General features: G+C 39.1%; 1 protein-coding gene across 2 annotated transcripts in view; it reads right to left on the reverse strand.

Moving 5' to 3' along the window:
• ZC3H8 (zinc finger CCCH-type containing 8) overlaps positions 1-21,465 on the reverse strand; it is a 34,166-nt gene that overhangs the window by 12,364 nt on the left and 337 nt on the right. The window contains exons 2-8 of one of the 2 annotated variants that reach the window (XM_084900254.1): positions 16,241-16,331; positions 9,386-9,617; positions 8,076-8,209; positions 4,391-4,622; positions 3,364-3,494; positions 1,216-1,338; positions 751-862 (exon numbers count right to left, since the gene is read on the reverse strand). In XM_084900254.1, the coding sequence (XP_084756380.1) occupies positions 751-862; positions 1,216-1,338; positions 3,364-3,494; positions 4,391-4,622; positions 8,076-8,209; positions 9,386-9,617; positions 16,241-16,331 (1,055 nt within the window). Of the gene's footprint in view, positions 1-748; positions 863-1,215; positions 1,339-3,363; positions 3,495-4,390; positions 4,623-8,075; positions 8,210-9,385; positions 9,618-16,240; positions 16,332-21,465 lie in introns of both variants that reach the window. The other variant, XM_084900255.1, reaches the window with a different exon arrangement.

The raw sequence follows: 21,465 nt of genomic DNA on the forward strand, positions 1-21,465 counted from the left end.
ATGCATAAATAAATGGAACAACAAATCGATGTTTCTCTATCTTCTCTCACTCTCTCCTCCCCTCTCTTTAAAATCAATAAAATTTAAAAAGAAAAGAGATGTGTATTTTAAATACCGAGAAATGTGATTATTTTTAAAACATTCTTTTGGGGTAGAGAAATTAAAGTCAATGAAAATGGTATGTCTTAACAAATCTGAATCATTCATATATAAGAATCAATTTATACAATGTCAACATTGTTTCCCAGGAAAAGAATCTCAAAATCAGAATTTGTGACTTCCTGTACTGAATGACTAAAAGTAACCAAAGATGCTATTACCTTAAAATGTTCATGTTTTTATAACATGTCTTTACTCTGTGCTCTGAAGTGAGGGTTAGCTTTAAATTAAGGAACAGTTAACCCCACAGAATACAAAATACACAGAAACAAGCATTCCCAAATAATGCAGTCCTGCCTCCTGTAGATTTAGTGAGTGTCACAACAGAAATTCTGACTAAGTCTTTCTGGACTTAAACAGGTCTCAGAAACCTACCATACTTCATCTGAGAGACTTTCTAAGGAAACCCTCTTTTCTTAAGTGAAATAAAAAAATCTGTATACAACTGAATCACTTCAATACTGAGTTGGGCTTAGATAATAAAGCTTTGCCATAGCTAAGACATTGGTTCCATTCAAAACTGTACATATTTTAAATGTTCACAAAGTATTTCTGAAGAGTAAAGTTATAAAATCTTGTGATAAAGGATATTATGCAAATACAGACAGTTTTCACCTTTGGTGCAATATCCTTGTACATAAAATTTACACATTTCCTTTTTCTTCTCTATCTCTGCATCGTGATCAAATTTACACTCGTCTCCCTGGGCCAAAGAAGGAACAAGGAAAAGAAATTATTTCTCACAGTTAACTCATTACAATTCCTACTAAACTTCAGACAAACAAATAATTCCAGAAAAAAATAGAAGCTGTATGGTTGAATTCTTACTGAGTTTTCATATTTAGCTACTTAAAATTTTAAGGCCTAAACATTTGTAATACAAAACATTTTTTTTAATTACCTTTCTTAAACTTAAAAGAGTATTTCAGTAAAATTTTCTAAGTGAACCTTTTCCAGGAGGAAACAAGAATGCTTTTAATAGAACTAGAAGTCAATCTTAGTACATTTTTATCACACCTCCCATTTTAGTATATTTTTGCTTACACATTTTTTTACCTTAATACATTTCCTTTCGATGAAATATTTACAAACTTGCTTTCCCTTTTGATTCACTGTGTGTTGGTTGATGAACCCCTGATTCATTTGAATGCGCTGCTGCTTCTCTTTAGGGTTACCATCCTTTGGATACAAAAACAAAAAAATGTGAAAAACAGAAAATGAAATATGCCATTGCATAAATTATTTTAAAACACATACAAAACATTAAAAAGTGATTTTTCTAAATTGACCTTCATATATAAGATCTGGACTTTTGTACACCAGCTGAAAAATAAATGTTTTGCCAGTTTAAACAGCATTCTATTATTGAACATTAGTATTTATACAATTTGAATATTTTATTGTACTTTGTCCTTTTTTAAATGAATAAAAAAATAAATAAAAGTGCTACTACTTGTGATAGAAAGTGAAGTCTAAGAACAAGCCTCTTTATTTTTATTTTTTATAATTTTTTTATTGATTTCAGAGAAGGGAGAAGGAGAAACAGAAACATCAATGATGAGAAAGAAACACTGATAGGCCGCCTCCTGCACGCCCCCTACTGGGGATCGGACCCACAACGTTGGCATGTGCCCTGACCAGGAATCAAACCTTGACCTCCTGGTTCATAGGTTGATGCTCAACCACTGAGCCACACCAGTCAGGCAAGAACAAGGCTCTTCTTTCAACCACTGAGCCACACCAGTCAGGCAAGAACAAGGCTGTTCTTTCAAGAACAATGGAGACGAAACTGGAAATCATAAAAACTGAAAGCAGTGTAATGTTTCATTTCAATGAGATGCTCTCTGGGTGTGAGCTAAGTATACTAACCAGCTCAAATGAACAAATGTAGCCCAACCTGAGTGGCTCATTTGGTTAAGTGTTGGCCTGTGCACCAAAAGTCAAGGCACATTCCTGGGTTGAGAGTTTGATCCCCAGTCAGGGAGCATAAGGAAGGCAAGTGATCAGTTCATGTTTCTCTCTCTCCTTTCCTCACTCTAAGCACATCCTCAGGTGAGGATAAAAAAAAAAAAAAAAAAAAAAAGAACAAATGTAACTAGAACTATCCCCTTAAAGATGGTGATAAAGGTATAAAAACAAAAGGGGATTTCATAATACATTTTAGCTCTTTAGAAGCATAAACCACTGTTAGTGTGTTAACTTGTAATACAGCTACTAGGTTCTGCACATAAATTTTCTGAATAGTTTGAGAAATACAAAGAAGGGAGCTGGCTATACATAAAATTTACTATTTATATGTCTGTTTTATAATAATGTCAAATTTCCACTGAGCACTATAAAATAAGTAGGTCTTATAAATATGTCAGTTTAAATTTTTGGTTCTCTTTGGTTATGTTGTTAAAATTGTAACATATATACTTAGATTTATTTCTCATATAGAATAGCTATCAGATTTGGCTGAATAACCTTTCAAGTCAATGTAAACCAAATAAAAGCAAATACTTATGGGAGGGTCAAAACACAAAGTGCCAGCACTGGTATGGCCCTGGGTGGCCATGGCAGTCACCTGAATCCTAGGCCTGATTCCTCATTTGTAAAATATGGGGGCAGAGCAATATTGTATATAAATATACAATTTAGTATTTCTAGTAATTTGGCACATGTTTCTGTGGCCAAACCTGATAAAAATGGTTTCCACCAGTTTAGAAACCCTCACAAAGGCCAAGTCCAGAGTAATCACTTATTGTCCCACCCTGATTACATGTACAGAACTTCTACAGTCAAAGTCAAACTAAGAGGAGGGTAGCAGTGAGTGGGAAAGCCGATGCTTTGATATATTCATTTTTAATTTCCAGAAGGAGTCAATACCCAATAGACCAGGGACTGCAACAGCAGAAACTTGGTAAAACTCTGTGGCCTTTGAAATATGATTATCGTATTTTCTCCCTGTTACCCGTCAGTCTGTCCATATACACTGACAGCACAACACTCAAAAATCAAGTCAATGTAAACAAATGAAGGGAATACTGATGTGCATGTATGCATGGAAACGGTGCAGCACGAGGGCTTAAAGGCGGTGCTGGCAGCTCCTGTGTGAGCAAGAACATGGAGCCCATTGTGGTCGGAGATTTCACCTCTGATAACCCTCGTTTTGTAACTTGACACCGAGGGTAAGGCAGAAATGGTCCTTGTACCTGACCCTACCTGTTCCTTGTACCTGTTCCTCAGTGATGGATTTGATCCCTTGTCTGCAGTGCCAGGCCATTTCCGCTTCATTTTCTTCTGTTTACCATTCTTATGGGCAGCTTTAAAGTTATTATTTCTTTGTTCAATATCTGAAAACAGAAAATTAATTTTAATGATGATATAAAAGTACAATAGCAGCCCTGGCTGGTGTGGCTCAGATGGTTGAAACGTTGTCCAGTACACCAAAGAGTCTCAGGTTTGATTCCTAGTCAGGGCACATAGCTAGCTACATTGCAGGTTCAGTCCCCAGTCTAGCCACAAGCAAGATCCTTCTGAAGTGTTCAGGGTAGGAGGAATCTAGTTAGGAACTGCCATATAACAGTAACAATAAAACTGTAACAGTAAAACTTTCAAATGTTTAAACCGACTGTGTAGATTCCTATCAGATTTTTCACTGAAAACATTTTATATAGATTAAACTCATCTATGACCCATATTAAACAGAAAAGCATTTTAAGGGGGGAGGCAGTAAATGAGGATCAAGTATTGTATTTATACAATGATACTGTAATAACTATGTATGGGGCTAGATGGGTACTGGATTTATTTATATAACTCACCTTATAGTCATACAACTGACTAATCACTAAGTTGTAACCTGAAACTAAGATATGTAAAAGAACATATACGTGAAATTAGTCCTACACACCACCATCCCTGACACTGAGTCAATTCATCTTCAGATGATAGCAATACAAACAAGTATATCTTGTCCCTTTTACATGCAGAGGCTGGGATTTACATTCTCCCCTTCAAAGTAGTCATGGCCTCTGATAACCCTCCTGAACTCCCAGCTCCTCCTGCAAACTCAGTGAGCATTGTACACTGAGTGGCCAGGAGTTGAAGGGTGTCTCACATCTGGAGTTAAGATCCATATAAACCATGATCTTATCATAAAATGCAGGAGAACCACCAACCCCCAAGTCATGGACAAAGTGATTGCTCCTATAGATAGACTTTAAATGATAAAATGTTTTATCTTTACCTTTCTGTGTACACATTGCTTCCTCTTTCTTCAAGGATTCTTTATGAGACAGTAAGGTCTGAGCAGCATTTGCCATTTCTTTGGCTCGTATATACTGTTGAAGCTCTTTAGCAAAAGTATCTTCTGGTTCCTGATTGCAGATATTATCAGTGTATACATCATAGTCCTTACTTCTTGATTTTCTATATAGAAAATTCTTTGGTGAGGTTGTAGAGTTTCCAAAGTGCCTAAACTAAGTAAAAATTAAAATTTCAATTTAAAAAACTTAGCATGATACAAAACCACGAAGAAACAATGACTGGCCATAAATGGATCATTGCTGAGGATAGGTGATGGATACATGGGGGATCATATACTATTCTTTCCACTCTCAGGTATTTGAAATTTTCCAGAGTTAAAAAACAAACAAAAACAAAACAAAACAAATACCCAGCATGACACAGCCATTCTTAAAGATAATTTGAGGGAAGATTCTGAATTTTGTATATACCATGTACTATGCTGAATTAACAGAATAAATCCCCAAATCTTAACTTTTTAATAAAAAAAAAAAATTGCCTGGCTGCTGTGGCTCAGTTGTTGAGGATTAAACCGGGAGATCAGGGTTCGATTCTTGGTCAGGGCACATGCCTGGGTTGCAGGCTCAATGTCCAGTAGGGGAAGCGATAAATGATTCTCTCTCATTATTTCTATCTCTATCTCTCTCTCTCTTCCTCTCCCTTCCTCTCTGAAATCAATAAAAATATATTCAACTAACACCATACAAAAAACTTACAAACACAACTTCTGGTCATGAATTGGCAAACATTGGCCTGGCTTCCTGTTTTGTAAATAAAGTTTTGCTGGAATATAGGCACACCCATTCATTCATCATCTATAATCTATAGCTGCTTAGTTGAGGCAGACAATATGGCTCAAAAGTAAAAAGATGCACTATTTGGTCCATTATAAAAAAGTTGGCTGATTCTTGTAATGATTGTTTTTACCTTGGTTCTGTTCTTTAATTTTTATTTAGAGAACCAAAAAATAATTCAATATGCCAGAGCTCCTAAGTTCAGCTTAATCAAACACACAGAGATAAAATTCCACTCAGTGTATGTGAATCAATTACAATAATCCAAACGAGTGACTAAATGTCCCCTTTGCACAAAACATGCAGGCCTACAGTACTGCAGCAGACCCCTTTTATTGCAAGTAATAACATATTTGATTACATATGTTATTAATTAATATTGCATATTAATTAAATATGTTACAAGTAATAACATATTTGATTTTCTTGTATTAAATAAAAAAAGCAAGATGACTTAGTAGTATAAATAAAACCAGGACAATGGCAATGGTAATGACCCAATTAAAAATGCACTAAGATATATTATAGCTACCAAAGCCTATTCTTGTTCCCATAATTCACAGCGTTGGTGACATAGAGGAGGTCAAGAAAGACCTGCCCGGTTCTCTTTAATCAGGTTAACTTTACTTTCAGGAATGCTTTTTTAACTGCTGCTGGAGCTGTCTTGAAATGACAGTTGCAAACATAGGTGCCCACTCTAGCAGAAGCCCACAGCTGGCACCTGCCCTTGGAGAGCTTATTTTAGTAATATTAGAGATGAGTATTACTAGTTGATATGATTCTTTTCAGAGGGCAATGAAATAACACAAAATGCAAATGATTGCTTTAATACTTTCCTTCACACAACTAGCTATAAACTCACTGCTTTGATGTTTGCTGTTCTCTATATTACACAAACACGACAGTACAACTTTTTCCCCCATTTTTGTAAAGGAGTCTAATTAAAGCAGTTTTAAGTAAAAAATTTTCCTGCTCCTGATTCAGGATGGTCTACTAAACTAGTATGGCTTCCTGACATTCCACAGAAATAAAGTACAGAAGGGTATGAGGTACATTCATCAGTGATTAAGAGAATTCAACAGGTTCTTGGCAGATTTTTTGTAAAAAAGCAAGTTCTAAGCTGGAGGCACAGCTTAGGTTGAGGGTAAGAAATGAGGCCGTTACAGGACAAATTAAAATTCTACTTGGAGCCGGGACAGGTTTGGCTCAGTGGATAGAGCGTTGGCCTGTGGACTGAAAAGTCGCGGGTTCAATTCCGGTCAAGGGCATGTACCTTGGTTGCGGGCACATCCCCAGTGGGGGGTGTGCAAGAGGCAACTGCTCAATGTTTCTCTCTCATCGACGTTTCTAACTCTCTGTCCCTCTCAATTCCTCTCTGTGTAAAATCAATAAAATATATATATTTTTTAAATTCTACATGGAAACAAACAAAGCTATTATAACAAGTTCTCTCTGCCCATCCCTCATCAGAACACATTCAAAGAGAAGTTTATCCTAGGCAAAAAGAGAGGGCTGTTCTCCAAAGAAATTGAATAAAATGTCTGATAAAAATCAAGACTCCTGCCGGGACCGGTTTGGCTCAGTGGATAGAGAGAGCGTCGGCCTGCAGACTGAAAGGTCCCAGGTTCAATTCCGGTTGAGGGCTTGGTTGCGGGCACATCCCCAGTAGGGAGTGTGCAAGAGGCAGCTGATCGATGATTCTCTCTCATCGATGTTTCTAACTCTCTATCCCTCTATCTTCCTCTCTGTGAAAAATCAATAAAATATATTAAAAAAATAAATCAAGACTCCTTAGGTGGGTAATAAGACCTCAGAGTAAGTCCTCCACATTCTGGCATTTGGGAACACCTCAGTGCACCATACATTTCAGTGACAGTTATAACTTGACTAGAAGTCTGATACATGAAATTTGTGCATGAGGTAAAAGGTGGAGGGTCCCTCAGCCCAGCCTGCACCCTCTCGGAATCCAGGACTCCTGGGTCCTAACTACTCACCTGCCTGCCTGCCTGCCTGATCCCCCTAACTGCTCACCTGCCTCCTATATACCCCTAACCACTCACATATCTGCCTGATCCTCCCTAACTGCTTGCCTGCCTACCTGATCACCCCTAATTGCTCCCCAGCCTGCCTGATCACCCCTAACTGCTTCCCCTGTCGGCTTGATTGCCCCCTAACTACTCTCCCTTGCCAGCCTGATTGCCCCTAACTGCTCTTCCCTGCTGGTCTGATCGCCCCTAACCGCCTCTACCTCAGCACGTCTCCATGGCTTAGTCAGGAAGGACGTCTGGAACAATGTCCGGTCTAATTAGCATATTACCCTTTATTGGTGTAGACAATTTAGTATTTCTAACAATTTAGCACATGTCCCTGTGGCCAAACCTGATAAAAATTGTTACCACCAGTTTAGAAGCCCTTAGAAAGGCAGAGTCCAGAGGAGTCGCTTATAGTCCCCCTCTGATTGCACGTACAGAAAGAACTCTACAAGCAAAATCAAATAAGACCTAGTAGCCCAGAATTGCAACTGCAGAAACTTTATAAGGCTCTGTGGCCTTTGAAATATGGTCATGATTATTGTATTTTCTCCCTGTTACCCGTCAGTCTGTCCATATACACTGACAGCACAACACTCAAAAATCAAGTCAATGTAAACAAATGAAGGGAATACTGATGTGCATGTATGCATGGAAACGGTGCAGCACGAGGGCTTAAAGGCGGTGCTGGCAGCTCCTGTGTGAGCAAGAACGTGTAGCCCACTGTGGTCGGAGATTTCACCTCTGATAACCCTCGTTTTGTAACTTGACACTGAGGGTAAGGCAGAAATGGTCTTTTTACCTGTCCCGGTGAGCCACCGTTCCTCAGTGATGGATTTGATCCCTTGTCTGCAGTGCCAGGCCATTTCCGCTTCATTTTCTTCTGTTTACCATTCTTATGGGCAGCTTTAAAGTTATTATTTCTTTGTTCAATATCTGAAAACAGAAAATTAATTTTAATGATGATATAAAAGTACAATAGCAGCCCTGGCTGGTGTGGCTCAGATGGTTGAAACGTTGTCCAGTACACCAAAGAGTCTCAGGTTTGATTCCTAGTCAGGGCACATAGCTAGCTACATTGCAGGTTCAGTCCCCAGTCTAGCCACAAGCAAGATCCTTCTGAAGTGTTCAGGGTAGGAGGAATCTAGTTAGGAACTGCCATATAACAGTAACAATAAAACTGTAACAGTAAAACTTTCAAATGTTTAAACCGACTGTGTAGATTCCTATCAGATTTTTCACTGAAAACATTTTATATAGATTAAACTCATCTATGACCCATATTAAACAGAAAAGCATTTTAAAGGGGGAGGCAGTAAATGAGGATCAAGTACTGTATTTATACAATGATACTCTAATAATTATGTATGGGGCTAGATGGGTACTGGATTTATTTATATAACTCACCTTATAGTCATATAACTGACTAATCACTAAGTTGTAACCTGAAACTAAGATATGTAAAAGAACATATACGTGAAATTAGTCCTACACACCACCATCCCTGACATTGAGTCAATTCATCTTCAGATGATAGCAATACAAACAAGTATATCTTGTCCCTTTTACATGCAGAGGCTGGGATTTAGCATTTTCCCTCCCTTTCAAAGTAGTCATAGCTTTTGATAAGTCTCCTGAACTCCCAGCTCCTCCTGCAAACTCAGTGAGCATTGTACATTGAGTGGCCAGGTGTTGAAGGGTATCTCATATCTGGAGTAAAGATCCATATAAACGATGATTTATATATATAAAAGGCTACTATGCAAAGTGTCCCCTGGGGAGTTAGACTAGGAGACTGGGAGTTCAATTGCTCGCTATGACTTGCGCTGACCACCAGGGGGCAGCACAGAACATGGCAGGCAATCAGCAGTCAGCAGTGGTGGGGAGCTGAGGGAGCGAGAGAAGGAGGAGGCCAAGAGGTTGGAGGCAGGGAGGTGAAGAACCTGATTGGCCCTGCTCATGGAACAGGCCTAGGGAACCTACCCATGCACAAATTTCATATACTGGCCTCTAGTCTTATCGTAAAATGCAGGAGAATCTCCAACCCCCAAGTCATGGACAAAGTGATTGCTCCTATAGATAGACTTTAAATGATAAAAGTTTTATCTTTACCTTTCTGTGTACACGTTGCTTCCTCTTTCTTCAAGGATTCTTTATGAGACAATACGGACTGAGCAGCATTTGCCATTTCCTTGGTTTGTTTGTACTGTTGAAGCTCTTTAGCAAAAGTATCTTTTGGTTCCTGATTGCAGATATTATCAGTGTATACATCATAGTCCTTACTTCTTGATTTTCTATGTAGCAAATTCTCTGGTGAAGTTGTAGAATTTCCAAAGTGCCTAAACTAAGTAAAAATTAAAATTTCAATTTGAAAATTTTAGCATGATTCAAGACCATGTGGTTATAAAGAAGAAACAATGACCGGCCATAAACTGATCATTGCTGAGGATAGGTGATGGATACATCGAGGATCATATACTATTCTTTCCACTCTCAGGTATTTGAAATTTTCCAGAGTTAAAAAACAAACAAACAACAACAAAAACGAACAAACAAACAAAAAACCAGTATGACACAGCCATCTTAAAAGATAATTTGAGGGAAGATCCTGAATTTTGTATACTACACGTACTCTGCTGAATTAACAGAGTAAATCCCCAAATCTTAACTTTTTGATTTAAAAAAACTGCCTAATTGCTGTGGCTCATTGGTTGAGCATTAAACTAGGAGGTCAGGATTCAATTCTTAGTCAGGGCACAAGCCTGGGTTTCAGGCTCAATGCTCAGTAGGGGAAGCGATCAATGGTCCTCTCTCAATCTGTCTCTCTCTTCCTCTCCCTTCCTCTCTGAAATCAATAAAGATATAATTTTTTAAAAGAAGCAGAGATTCTTGTATTAAAAAAAAAATACAGTATTACAGTTTACATTTTATTTCTCCCATGATATTGACTATACTTTCAAATGGTTTAATTCAGTGACTGATGATTTCACAAAAGTAAGTTGTAATAGCCCAATTAAAAATGCACTACAGTAAGATATATCATAGCTACCAAAACCTATTCTTTTTCCAATTTAAAGGTTTGCTAACTGTAAGCCTAGAAAAGTCTACCAACAACAGATCTAGTATGTTCAAATAATGGAACACTATGCAGTTAAGAAAACAAGCAAGGAAGTATACACCATAACATCTAAGAATCTTATAATGTTGAGAAAAAGAACATTCATGGTGCTATCTTATTTCTATAAAGTACAAAAATGGGCAAGAACAAACTGTGTTCTTATGGATGACAGCACTAGTAAAACTGTAAAGAAGAGAAAGGTAAGTTAGGACTCTAGGAAGAAACAAGGAGGATGGCCGAGAAGGGAGGCACCAGAGGCTCTGATGGTAATGATCTTTCTTAATTTCCAATGTGTTTTCCTGGGTGCTTTCTTTTTAATCAGCTGTGATACATTGACATTCTACACACTTGTGAGTAAAGAGCCTGGGCTAAAGCAAGCCTCCTTAGGAATAATATAGGTGTCCATCTTCTCACAGTACTGCTCCTTGGAAACCACTGAAAATATCCTGGAATGTCGTACCTGTCTATCTCCTGTATAGTGTTATACATGGATTAGAGAACTTTAAATGGGCATGAAGTAGTGGGCTCAAATGACAAAAATACATAATAGGAAAAAATTGTAGGGAATCCAAGCTGTAATTTCTCCCTGTCAATTTTGGCCCTAGTCTATAGCAGGGCAAAAGAAGTCATATATTTCGGTAGCTGAGAGTCTTCCTGAGGAGCTGAAGATGCTGTACCTGATATATTTTCTGTCTTATATCTTGTACAGACCTATGTATAAGAGTATCGCAGTACAGTCTATTCGTATCTGTGAGTCTCGGTGCCAATTAAAACCCATTCTTTTGTAATGGTCTAAAATTAATAATTAAAAAAAGTTCAAAAGAGAAAAAGAGGCAAAAGAAGAGCAGATATTGGCTTTGTTACTGGTTGTGTCCTTCCAAATTCTTAAGTTGAACTCCTAGCCCTAAGTACCTTAGAATGTGACCTTTTTCTTTTATTTATTTATTTTTTTAAAGGGCATTGTATGTATAACTAAAAAGAGGTATTAGGGTGGGCTCTAATCCTTTAAAGCCAGTGTCCTTAAGAAAAGGGGAAATTTAGACACAGACATGCACACAGAGAACGCCATTCAAACAGATAGGTAAGGATCAGGGTGATGCTCTGGAAGCCAAGCCAAGGAACACCAACGATGCCAGCAAACCACAGGAGCTATGGGAAAGGCCTGGAACAGATTCCCTTTCACAGCCCACACCTTGATCTCAGACTTTTAGCCTCCAGAAGCATGCGTCAACAAACTTCCACTTTTTAAGTTACCCAGTTTGTAATACTTTTTTAAAATTCTCACCTGAGAATACATTTTTCATTTATTTGAGAGAGAGAGGAAGGGAGAGGGAGAGAGAGAAACATCGATAGGTTGCCTCACATACAGGCCCAGTCCGGGGATTAAACCTGCAACCTTAATATGTGCACTGACTGGGATTCAAACTCATCACCCTTTGATGTGCAGGATGACACTTAACCATTGAAAACAGCAGCCAGGTACTTTGTTATGGCAGTCCTAGCAAATGAATACAAGCTTTAAAGCTTGAAATCTCTAAGGTTAGTTACATTAGCAATATGATATCCTTAAAATTTAGATCTAATTTAAGAAGAAAACTTTGAAATACTTGACAACCCATTTCAGAAATAGGAAAAACAGCCGGGACCGGTTTGGCTCAGTGGATAGAGTGTTGGCCTGCAGACTGAAAGATCCCAGGTTCGATTCCGGGCAAGGGCATGTACCTTGGTTGCAGGCACATCTCCAGTAGGGGGTGTGCAAGGGGCCGCTGATCGATGATTCTCTCATCAATGTTTCTAACTTTCTATCCCTCTCTCTTCCTCTCTGTGAAAAATCAATAAAATATATTTAAAAAAAAAAAAGAAAAGAAAGAAATAGGGAAAACAAAAATAAATGCAATGCACTAGAAAATAGTTCATGTTAAATGACAAAGCCTTTAAACATAAATTTTTTAAAAAGTGTAACTGGGTTGCCCTAACCAGTTTGGCTCAGCAGATAGAGCAGCAGCCTGCAGACCGAAGGGTCCCAGGTTCGATTCCAGTCAAGGGCATGTACCTTGTGAGCACATCTCCAGTGGGAAGTGTGCAGGAGGCAGCTGATCGATGTTTCTCTCTCATTTATGTTTCTAGCTCTCTCTCTCTCTCCCTTCCTCTCTATAAAATAAATAAATTAAATTAATAAATAAAATAAAAAATATAACTGGGTTTGATATAAATAACTGTGTCTTAAATACTAACTAAAATGAAACAAACAGGATCCCTAAAAAATTTCTCATATCTATTACAGTAAAACCTCAATATTGCAGACTAATTCAGGTAAGGGGGTGCCTGTTAAAGCTGAAAGTCCATTATAAAATAAAGTATGTTTTACGAATTTGTATATTAAATAATTGACAAATTAATTTACCTGTTTTTATTTATGCACATTGTGCAATTAAAATTAAGTACGAAAAGTTTAATTTCACAGAAAAGTATTACTGTAATTTTAAATTTATTAAATGTGTGCATACACCAGTTACCATGAGCAAACAAATGCACATGGCTGGGCGTGGCTTAGTGCACATGGGAACATCCCAAGGCATGAGTTAATACTATTGCCGCAAGTGACACCACTCAAAAATAGAACCAATCATGTGTGCAATAAGGTGTGATCACATTCTAATCATTGGCCAAACATTGGCTACAAGCAGTGACTCTTGGATTTAAATATGTAAACTATAATTGTAGATATGTAATATTTATTTATGTTGGCGAAATTACTACAGTGTGTTTTCTAAAATATAGCCGATCTGCTAAAATTTGTTTAAAATACCGTATTTTTCGGACCATAAGACGCACTTTTTCCCCCCCAGAAGTGGGGGGAAAAAGTCCCTGCGTCTTATGGTCCAAATATAGCCTACACATATACTGTAAAAAAAAAGTTTTTTTACTTGCCCGGCTCTGTGTGGTCTCTGTGTGCTTGCCCGGCTCTAAAATGGTTCTAAATGCTGCTGTTTACTTTACAGGGTTGATTACATGTGTTTATGACTGTGATGTTGGGTTTTAATGCACATAAAATATTTTAGGACACTATTTGTTTCAGAATCTTTTTTTCTTCATTTCCCTTCTCTAAAAACTGGTGCGTCTTATGGTCCGGTGCGTCTTATGGTCCAAAAAATACGGTAACAGTGAATTGGAGATCCAAGATGGCGGCTTAGGTAAACACACCTAAACTGCTGCCACGCACAACAATTTCAAAACTACAACTAAAAACATAACGTCTATCACCCAGAACCACGGAAACACTGGCTGAAAGGAAGCTCTACAACTAGATTGAAAGAGAAAGGAGCATTCAGGGCACAAACGCTGAAAAACTGAGGTACAGTGACTCGAGTGTGATACGGGCAGGCGACAGATCCCAACTGGCAGAGGGCGTTGCTTTCTTCAACCCGAAGAGAGACAAGCTCCCAATCTCTCTGAAATCTAGTTTCTGGGGAGAAGCTAGACTGTCTGCCATCGGGTCGGAAAGTGAGGGTGGCTTGCTTGCAGACTGCGTGCAAGAATAATTGTTTGTTGTGCTGGGGCAAGAGACGCGGGGACATGGTCAGAGAGGCAGAGAAGGCTGACTGGCAGCCATCGCTATTTGCCACGCCCTAGCCTAGAGACACCCTGAGACTCTGTCCCACACAATCTACAAACACACTCAAGCTCCAAGCAGCGGCTTTTGCATATGAATGGCCTTCTCTATTGCAGTTTAACCTAGCAAACTTGCAACCTGGTGCAGATAGCTCCAAAGCTTCCAAGCTCCAAGCAGGGAGATGAGGACTGTGGTTTTCGCTGTAGTTCCTGCAGGGTGACTTCAGATAGTAGCTGAACTGCACCCCCCATTGGAGATCCGGAAACTAGTGTATCTAGTGGTCAGTATGAGACAACACCAAATTTCAACTACTCTCATAAGGGAAACATTCAAGAGACAGACTCAGTGAGCACCAAAGCCCTACTGGAACAAGTCCTCCCCCCATAAACGTGTCTCCAGTACAGCAATTCTTTCATTATAGACACAGCAAGTCCTCACAGCCAATTGGCCTGGAGGTCAATTTCTCCCAGTGACACCAACAACAATCAAGACTTAACTACAACAAGGGTGTACACACAGTCCACAAAGGGGTGCACCAAGAATGTCCACATCAGGCAACTGGGAGGCTGACCCATTGAACCATATAGGACACCCAGGCCCACAAAGCTACCCTACCAACTCAGGGAAGTAGCGAATATGCTGAGAAAAGGAAGGAAATCTGAAACAAAAGAAATGGAGGAGAACAAAAGACTGGATATAGAGTTTAAAACCACGGTTATAAGGTTTTTCAAATATTTCCTAGAAAAGGCCAATAAACTTAATGAGACCCTCGAGGATATGAAAAAGAAATTAAACATACACTGACTGAAATAAAAATTATACAGAGACCCAACAGCAGACTACAAGAACACAAGAATCAAGTCAAAGATTTGGAATACAAAGAGGCAAAGGACACTCTTCCGGAGAAGCAAGAAGACAAGAGAATCCAGAAAGTTGAAGATAGTGTAAGAAGCCTCTGGGACAACTTCAAGCGTACCAACATCATTATTATGAGGGTGCCAGAAGAAAAGAGAGAAGACACTGAAAACCTATTTGAAGAAATAATGACTGAAAACTTGCCCCACCTGGTGTAAGAAATATTTACAAGTCCAAGAAGTGCACAGAACCCCAAACAAAAGGAATCCAAAGAGGACCACACCAAGACACATCATAATTAAAATGCCAAGTGCAAAAGACAAACAGAGAATCTTACAAGCAGCAAGTGAAAAACAGTTAGTTACCTACAAGGGAGCACCCATACGATTATCAGCTGATTTCTCAACAGAAACTATGCAGGCCAGAAGGGAGTGGCAAGAAATATTCAAAGTGATGAATAGCAAGAACCTACAACCAAGATTACTCTACCCAGCAAAGCTATCATTCAGAATTGAAGGTCAGATAAAGAGCTCCAAGCAGGGAGATGAGGACTGTGGTTCTCCTAAGTCAGGAGAATCCAAACTTGTATTGAAGTGGAAGGTGAAAAAGAAAAGTTGTTTTCATACTCACAAGGACTGAGAAGTTGGCATGCATGCACATCACCAAGTTAAGTTATTTGAGGGTATTTCAGCAAAACTAAAAATGAACCCAAGAAAGATAAAGACAGATAATAAAAAGTTAAAGGAGTACATCACCACCAAACTAGTATTATATGAAATGCTAAAAGGTATTCTTTAAAAAGAGGAAAAATAAGAAAAAAGTAAAGATAAAAATTATGAAGACAAATACATATCTATCAACAAGTGAATCTAAAAGTCAAGTGAGTTAAAAATCTGAGGAACAGAATAAACTGATGAATATAATAGAATCAGGGGCATAGAATGGGAGGGGATTGATAATTCTCAGGGGAAAAGGGGTGTCTGTGTGGAGGGTACGGGAAGAGACTGGACAAAAATCATATATCTATGGATGAGGACAGAGGGATGGGGGCGGGGATGGAGGGGAGATAAAGGCAGAGGGTGGAGTGGAAAAGTAGAGGAGAGCTATGGGAGGAGGGGGGAAAAGGAGAAACAATTGTAATAAATTGAACAATAAAGATTTATTTTTTAAAAAATATTATAATAAAATAAAATAACAGTGAATTAATAAAAATAATAACCAGTTGATTTAATTATAAACAAATCTTGGTTAAAACATTTAAAAATTAACAGGATATTAATTTTCACATGACATACGGACCAGAAATTTTGTCTGCTAAATCAAGGTCCGCAAAATTGAAGGTTTACTGTGCTATTTTTTCAATATGCCAACTTAATCTTACTTTTTTGGGAATATGCTCACATTCCACTTTTACTTTTATTTTCTCTTCTTGTGCTTCTTCAACTTCTGTATCATCTATTTCATCATCGATTCTGTAGCAAAAATATAAAATAACACAAGAGAATTTTTTTCAACCTGAAAGGGTTCATCCCACACCATTAAAATCCACAGCTTTGGCTTATCTTCAACTTGCCCAAATTCCAAATTCAAATTCTACTCCACCTACCCTTCTTTCCAGAGAATTATGTACAAAATTATTATGAGTAGTTAATGACAACATGTTTATGAGTAAAAAATAAAGCTGAAATTTTAGATTACATAACCTTGAACATTAGCTCAAGTATTAGCAGGTTTTTAATTTATCCATTCATTCTCGTTCAATTCATTCAACAAATGCTGTGTATCTATCATACTCAGCATATAGGCTCTGGGCCTTAAATCCTAGGATACAACAATGAATAAAATAGACCTTGTCCCTGCCTTCTGAGAACTTTCTATCTGTTTGGAAGAGAAAAGGAAAGCAATTTCAATATGGTGTGGTAAGTACAGATATATATATATATATATATATATATATATATATATATACACACACACACACACACACACACACACACACACACACATACACACATATGAATATGTATGAAGAAAACAATCTAGATTTAGGTGCCAGAAGTTTTCTGAACCTAAAAGACATGAAAGAGTTAGCAAACAAAGAGGAATGAATGGAAGGGAGAAGAGTATTTCAGGTATAATTCAGGGTGCTTTCCTAAGTCAGGAGAATCCAAACTTGTATTCAAGTGGAAGGTGAAAAAGAAAAGTTGTTTTCATACTCACAAGGATTGAGAAGTTGGCATGCATGCACATCACCAAGTTAAGTTATTTGAGGGTATTTCAGCAAAACTAAAAATGAACCCAAGAAAGATAAAGACAGGAAATACCAAAACACACACACACACAAACAAAAACAAACAAACAACAAGAAAAACACCTGGTGAATAGAGAAGCCAGTAAAATCCTATGTAATAAAGAGGTAATGTGCAAATTAATCCTCATGCCCTCACAAGATGGCTGCCTATGACCAGGGGCAACCAGGTTGGCAGGGGGACAGTGAGGGGCGACCAGACTGGTGGGGGGAGGGAGGAAGTTAGGGGCAACCAGGCTGCCAGAAGAGGGGGGCAGTTGAGGGTAATTGGGTGGGGGGGGCAGCAGTTAGGGGCAACCAGATCTGCAGGGGGTGGGGGGGCTCTTAGGGGTGACGAGGCAGGCAGGCAGGTGAGTGATTAGGAGCCAGTGGTCCAGGATTGTGAGAGGGATCGGGCCTAAACCGACAGTTGGACATCCCCTAAGGAGTCCCGGATTGGAGAGGGTGCAGGCTGGACTGAAGAGGACCCCCCCCCTCCCCCTGTGTACGAATTTCATGCACCAGTCCGCTAATTCATAAATCGAAATAATGGTTGATGGTATAGACACAGGGCTTTAAACACAATTTTGTCTCAGAAAGTAGTGACTACTGAATAAAGCTTCAAATATGTGTTACAAGCCAGATAAAGGCAAGGACTAGGCAATCTGTACATATAATACTCAAAGCAACATGTTACAAGAATGTGAATAGTGGCTTTGTGCTTCTTTCCAAGTTACAGGAATTCAGGCTTCACAGCTATATCCAATCTAACAGTTTACCACGGATCTATCTCCATTCAGAGCTTCAGAGTTACACCCATCAGATAAGCTACCATGTTTTGAGCCTTTTACAGAAGCAAGAGCCAATAAACAAAATCCTGTGGATCTTTATTGTCCTAGTTTTCAGTAATGAATCACAGGGAATAGGAAGTAATATATCCTTGGGCAGAATGATGATGACAATAGCAACTACAGCAGCAGCGAACACTTGCATTATGATTACTCTGTGCCCGCACACTGTCCCACACACATTATCGCAATAACCCTATAACGTACATACTACTGCTTAAAAGGCCGTTTTACAGATGAGAGAACTGAATTATAGAAAGCTTATACAACTGGCCACAAACCTAGTAAATGGTGGAGCTGAGACTGGAATGCTGGCAGGCAGAGCCAACTCCCTATTCACCATATCTACCTGGTGTCTACTAGACTAACCTTAATATATCCAAAACTGAACTCCTGTTACTTAAACTGCAACTCTAACCTTTTTAATGATACCACCCCAAAACCTTGATGTTGTCCTTGGCTCTTCTCATGTCCCGCACCCAAACCATGAAGACATCCAGTTTATCTTCAACATTTTATCTATATTTGACCACTTCTTACCACTAATTCTATGACGCAAGCTCTTGCCCCACTACATTCTACTCTCAACACAAACAGAAAGACCCTACTAAACGGTCACTCTCTGCTGAAAACCCTCCAATGGCCTCTTATCTTATGTAGGGTAGAAGATAAAGTCCTTATTATGGCACCTACAAGTCCCTACATGATCTGCCTACCCCACCCTACCCAATACCACTCAAGTCTGACTACTCTTACTCCACTCCAATTGTCATTCTGGCCACTTTGTTCCACCACCCAATCACATCAAGCTCCTGCACTTCAGGACCTTTATATGGAACATTCTCCAGCTAGGTATCAACCTCCTTCACCTCCTTCAGGTCCCTACTCACATATTACTCATTAATGTTAATATATAAGGCTTCCCTTAATCACCTTCTTTAAAATATCTACATCCTTTCCATCATACATCCTCCCTTCTTATCCAACTAACCCTCTTTCATTTTTCTCTGTCATTTATCACCACCTACAATACCATACAGTATATCATCCATAGGCTCCTGGAACTACAATGAAGCATATAATGAAATCAGTTTTACCATAGGCTAACTGATATACACAGGAGTTAGGTTTCTATGGCATCTCATCGACCTTAGAATGAAACAAAGAATAAAATGACATTACTTGATAACTGTATATTTACATATTGCCTGTGCCCCAAGAATATATAAATTTCATGAGCATGAGACTTTTAAAAAATATATTTAATATTATTATGTTCCCAGGGCTTAGAATAATATCTTGTCCATAGCTGGTGCTCCAATAAATGAGTAATCCTATATTCCTATATAATAAAAGCCTAATATGCTAATGTCCAGTCATCCAGTTGGCCGTTCAACCAATCAAAGCGTAATATGCTAAGGCCACTCACTTGCTTGCTATGGCATGCATTGACCACCAGGAGGCAGATGCTTCAACCAGTAGGTTAGCTTGCTGCTGGGGTCCAGCTCATCAGGACTGAGTGAGACAGGCGGGACATGCCCTGGAGACCTCCTGCAGTCCCTCCCTGGCTGGCCAACCTCCTGTGTCCCTTCCCAGCCCAATTGTGCACCAGTGGGGTCCCTTGGCCTGGCCTGCATCCTCTCCCAACCTGGGACCCCTTAGGGCAGGGGTCTTCAAACTACGGCCCGCGGGCCACATGCGGCCCGCAGAGGAGTCTGATCCGGCCCGCCAGGTTTTTTGGGCAGTGAGCGCAGCCGAGGTGTTACAGTAGGAATTAGTAGTTCATATAGTCTGGCCCTCCAGCTCTCTGAGGGACCGTGATCTGGCCCCCACTTTAAAAAGTTTGAGGACCCCTGCCTTAGGGGATGTTGGAGAGCCAGTGTTGGCCCTAGGGCAGAATGACTGTTTGCTATGATGCACACTGACCACCAGGGGGCAGGTGCTCAATGCAGGAGCTGCCCCCTGGTTGTCAGTGTGCTCCCCAGGGGCCCGAGGGATTTCCCACCTGGGAGAGGGACCCTCTGAGTGCACAAATTTTGTGCACCAGGTCTCTAGTTCCATAATAAAGTTACTAGTAAAAACAAAAAACAAACAAACAAACAAAAAAAAGAAACAATAAAAGATTGAATCATTTGACTGCTTTTAAAACAAAAACCTTTATGCATAGAAAATAATGCCATAAGCAAAGTCAAAAAACAAATAACAAATTGGGGTACAATATCTGCTCACTAGAGAGCCTAAAATTTCAAAGAGAAGAATGGGCAAAAGATATGAATAATAGTTCAGACACTCACTATAACCATATTGCAATACCATCTGCACCTGACATTTTTGCAAAAATCCTTAAGTGTTATAAAAGGATGACATAAAAGTAGTTCAGTAAAATTTTCAAACTGATGGCTGCTGTTGGTTTTTTACATGTTGCCACATTCTTTTGTGTGATTATTTATATTGCTGATTTCTCTTATGTATTTTAAGTTTATTGATTCCTCTCCTTTTTCTTTGTAGATGATCCTATCATCTGCAAGTAATTAGTATCTTTTTCTCTTTTCAATATTTATAGGTTTTATTTTAACCAACTGTGCTTTAGAAACATGGGGATGAAATCATGGGGCCTAGAGGAAGACTTATCTAAGTAACTTAATCCTAGTTTTGCCACTTACTATCAATAGTATACTGTGTAATCATGGCAAGTTATTTATCATCTCTGTGCCTCAACTTTCTACTACAAAAATATGGATATCTTAAAGGCTGTGAAGATTAAAAGACATTTTATGTAAAGCAACATAATAAAGCTCTTGATGGTAGCCTGAATTAAAGCAATAGTTCCAATTAAGGTATGTGAGCCGGAGAGAAGTGAAAAGATTTTAGTGATCTGGAGGTAAAGTCAACCATAATACGACTTATAGTTGATAAGAGAAAGAAAGGAATAAAGGCTCTGTTATAGTTTTTGGCCTAGGGAAACTGGGGCAAGGATGCAGGTTTAGAAGAAAAGATGGGTTTCTAGCATTTCAAAGTCACAAAGAAAAGAGTGAATTAATATCTGGGTGTAAAGAAACTACACTATCCAAGTCTCCACGAATGAGATGAGTTAGGAGCCATTTGGCCAGCGGCCTCATTTTCCCTTTCAACATAAAGGAAATATAACCAAAAAGTCTTTGCTGTTCTATGATAGTTCTTAGGGTCTTTCGATGCTGATCAGTGGAATAAGAGCAGACTATTCACTCATACTTCACCACTTGGCGAACTAACGGTTTCATTATTTTCTACAGAAAAAGTACCTAGCACGTGTCGGTGAGAAATGACAGATGACCTCTGTCTTCTAGGAGCGCACACGTGCTCTAGTCCGCCGGGAGAAAAGGGAGCTTCCCGGCGCACCCTCGCCCCGCACGGGCCCCGCACCTCCGGCTTCCACCTGCGCGCCCGCCCCGCCCCGCACCATCGCTCCGCATCTGAGCTTCCCGCGCGCTT

The sequence above is a fragment of the Pipistrellus hanaki genome (assembly GCF_964339955.1).
Source record: "Pipistrellus hanaki genome assembly, chromosome: 12".
Classification (NCBI taxonomy): domain Eukaryota; kingdom Metazoa; phylum Chordata; class Mammalia; order Chiroptera; family Vespertilionidae; genus Pipistrellus; species Pipistrellus hanaki.